The 3,797-nt window shown below is 37.1% G+C and overlaps 1 protein-coding gene across 2 annotated transcripts in view; it reads left to right on the forward strand.

The window, feature by feature from the left end:
- Positions 1 to 3,797, forward strand: part of LOC106708453 (ecdysone-induced protein 74EF) — a 150,112-nt gene that overhangs the window by 56,573 nt on the left and 89,742 nt on the right. Inside the window, exons 4-6 of one of the 2 annotated variants that reach the window (XM_014499975.2) lie at positions 2,216 to 2,345; positions 2,951 to 3,386; positions 3,563 to 3,793. In XM_014499975.2, coding sequence (XP_014355461.2) covers positions 3,312 to 3,386; positions 3,563 to 3,793 — 306 coding nt within the window. In that variant the 5' untranslated portion in view covers positions 2,216 to 2,345; positions 2,951 to 3,311. The remainder of the gene's footprint in view (positions 1 to 2,215; positions 2,346 to 2,950; positions 3,387 to 3,562; positions 3,794 to 3,797) is intronic. The other variant, XM_014499986.2, reaches the window with a different exon arrangement.

The following is a 3,797-nucleotide window of genomic DNA, read 5'->3' on the forward strand; positions in this document are numbered from 1 at the left end:
ACACCGGTTTGACATTCGGTGACATTAGCTGTTTAGTACGTTCCGTTCCACACTCGTGCAGTTTTTAATGATTGAAAAAAAACACAAAAAAAAAACAGTACAGTTGTTAATTTTAATTGTGAAAGTAAATTTTCTCTATAAATGCCTTTGTTTAATTCAATGCTTTAAATAATTTTGTCCTCATGCAGAACGTAGTACATAGTGTTGAACATAGATGGCAGGATTTCCAGAAAATTTTTACTATTTTCCAAACTTCAAAAAACCTTATATATGTAGTATTAAAAATTGAAAGAATTAATTTTTTTACGAATGTTTTACTGTACAATATGCTTACAATGTTGACAACTAAGCTATTTATGCACTCGCATCAGTTACTCCCCTCTGTACGACAACACAAGAAGAAAATTAAAATTGTACAACGGTTGGCTAACTTAAGTTTTGTGAATGCGCGTATTTATATAAGTAATTAAATTAGTATAAAGGAGTGATTAGCAAGATGTTGACCATTGGCAATGCGACTGCGGCTAGCGAGCAAGGTCCCCAGAATATACATACCTAGCAGGAAGTAGCGTGTCCGAGGTCGCACGCTAAGAATAAATATTATACAAAGAATACTTCTTTTTAAAGAGATAAATAAAAAAACATACCTTTAAGGTTTATTAAAAATAGTTTGTTGATTTAAAAGCTATTACGTATCAAATTTTTATAAGTACATATATAGATGCGAGTATAACCCAACTTTCTATGAAAAAAAAATCTTAATTACGTATAATCTATGTGCTCTATTTTTAACGGAAATCCTAGAAAATACTTTAAAATACGCTGTTATCTCTGGGGTATTGGTAAAAAATTAAAATTTCTAGGAATAGAAAATGAACCTCAGATCATACATTGTAGTACAACGACAGCACTGACCGCATCGTGTTACAACTCGTTATGTAACGTAACGTATCTTACATGTAACACGCTCACTGAGAGTCAACGTACTACTTAAATTTATAATCTTACTAATATTATAAATGCGAATGTTTAGATGGATGGATGGATGTTTGAAGGTATCTTCAGAACGGCTCAATGTATCTTGATGAAATCTGGCACAGATGTAGAACATAGTCTAGGAGAACACATAGGATACTTATTAAGTTTTTTTTAATTCCGTGCGAACGGAATTGCGGGCGACAGCTAGTTGAAAACATAAAATTAAACGAGTCATCGTCAATTTCTACACGTTCCCACCAAAAAGAACCTACCCTAAGTTATGAATGATCAGGCTTTAGTCAACCAGGATGTTCCAGTGCGGGTGGTTTGACTTCACAGATATCTTTATATATCTTCGCAGATATGTACAGTTTGCATCACGATGTTTTCCTTCATAGTAAGAATGAGTGTTATACGTATACTTTATAAGATAAATGTCCAATTATAGACCACTCAGACTAATGGTGATAAAAAATTAATTTGTATTCAAATGTGATTGTTCACACATCTATCGATTTAAATTCAGTTTCACACTATAAAATACAACACGAAAGTTTAAAATCGTAATAGTTACACAATCAGATTTCCTATTTAAATATTTATAAATAATTTTTCATAATATTTATTTAGGAAAAAGTCATTCATCGCTTTTTTTTAATTTAATAATAACGTAATGAGGAACGATTTGAAACAAAGAAAGATGCTTTTAGAAAATAAAAGTATAATTTCTCATTGTCTATGGCCAATAATTACGTCTATAATGAGGGAGGGGGATACATTGTTAAGTTTTTACACTCAAGCAAGGCAAAGCAATCCATTCGTTTTCTACACCGCCGTTGCCGTGACGAAGCGACCTCTTCCGCGCATTGTGCTTATTAATCGGCGTATGAATGCCTTTATATTCCTTTCACGTCTTTACATTTTACTTCTAAATTGCAACAATAATAAATTTTTAGCTGAAAAGTTTGAGGAACATTCAAGTAAAATAATACTCTATTTTTCCAATTTCAATGGTATGACATTGACGCGAGTCAATAGAGATTTAATACAGCGCCATCTACTGTGCAGTAGAGGAAAAGTTAACTGAGCTTTCTAAATACCATAGACACAAAAAGTTTCAACAAGAAAAGATTATACTGTATACTAAAAATTTATCGAAACAAAAACTGCTTTTATATTTACTATATTTAAAAATTAATTACAAATACTAAAATTAGTTTATTTTGTTTGTTTCCAGAGCGACGTATGCGTGGTGGTCGGCGCGTTGGATGGCCGCACCTATGCCGCAGCGGGGCAAGTTCGACGTCCGCCGGAGCATCGCCAGGTGACCTCGGGGCACTGTCGCCCCGCTTTATGTCATAACAAAAGTATTAAAACATTCTTTAACAAACCTTCACAAATCTATAAAGTTGCCTTTATTTATGCAGATGGTAAATATTTGCTACAACATAAAATATGCTTTTATAAAAGTACATTATAAAATCTTACTGTTAACTGTTTTTATTTGCTAATTGACATCAAAATAAACGTGACTATGTGGAACTGTGCTTTTAGAAATATCTCTATAAGAACAAAGAAATAAAGTTATATTTAGAAATATGTTCATGCAGCAGTCAAAATAAAATTACTTTAGAAAAGATTCACTCACTTTCAATACGTCTAATGTGTTGTTACCACAAACACAGACAAGTGACTTAAAGGATAAATGTTTTATGAACACAGTGATACATTTTTCTTAATACATCCCAAATACTGCGAAAATTAGTAATAAAAGTAAGCTTTTACCAATGCTCGATGCACTGATTATTACTGACTTAGTATTCAAGGCGATGAGGTCTATCTGTATTTATCCTGTGATTTGTTGCCACAGAAGCCTTTCTATGTAATTCATAATGTTCACTAGTAATCTGTTGATAACTGTTAGCCTCTAATGTTTTAAAGACGTGAAAGCCTACGCCTTACATTTTGGCAGGTTGCTGCTGAAGAGGAGCGGACTGCGGGGCGTGAGATAGCGTGGCCGCACAGCTGCCAGTAGGCCCGCCGCCCGCCGCCAGAGCGAGCTGGCCACAGCAAACAACGACAATACAACGCCAACCGACATGTGTTCCAACCAACTTAGTACCTAAGCAACGTCAAATTATTTACGTCGAATAATGAACGATCCGTCCGAAACGCTGCCAAACGTTTTAAACGAATTTAATTTTAGTGCTAATAAACTTAAGTGTGTAGATCGCGAGTGCTAGTGTTAGTGAGCTTTAGGACTGCGCCATCTGGCGTGCAGTAGGCGCGACAACGTGGCGGGGACGCATGCGCCGTCGGGGCCGGCGCTGGCGATGCCATTTATTGAAGACGAGTGGTGGACAGCCGAAAATGAGGGCAGGATGGTCGACCTCTCCAATTGCCTGCAGGTTTGTTCCTTCTGCTTCTTGAATCCTAATGATCTATCATCCTGATACCCGACCACCTTTTATAGCGGTAATAAAATTTAATTATGTTGTAAGTTTATATTGATGTATATGAACGTCTGAAACTGATCAGTGTTTAGACGACAACTTTATTGATTGTTACTGACGTGACGTTGCAGGACGCGGTGACGGGCGGCGGCGGGCAGGCGGCGACGCTCCAACAGATGGCGTCACTGGGCGAGCTGTCGCAGGCCGAGCTCAGCAACATCGTGGGTCTCGCCGAAACCGACGGCGACGACCCCGATGACATCCTCAAGCAGCTCGGCGAGACCGCCTTCGACAACTTCGACACATTCTTTACCGACCTCACCAACTCAACTGCGACGCCCGTGCCGCCCATCGAAATTAAGGTTG

This window comes from Papilio machaon, chromosome 3 (assembly GCF_912999745.1).
Source record: "Papilio machaon chromosome 3, ilPapMach1.1, whole genome shotgun sequence".
Lineage (NCBI taxonomy): Eukaryota > Metazoa > Arthropoda > Insecta > Lepidoptera > Papilionidae > Papilio > Papilio machaon.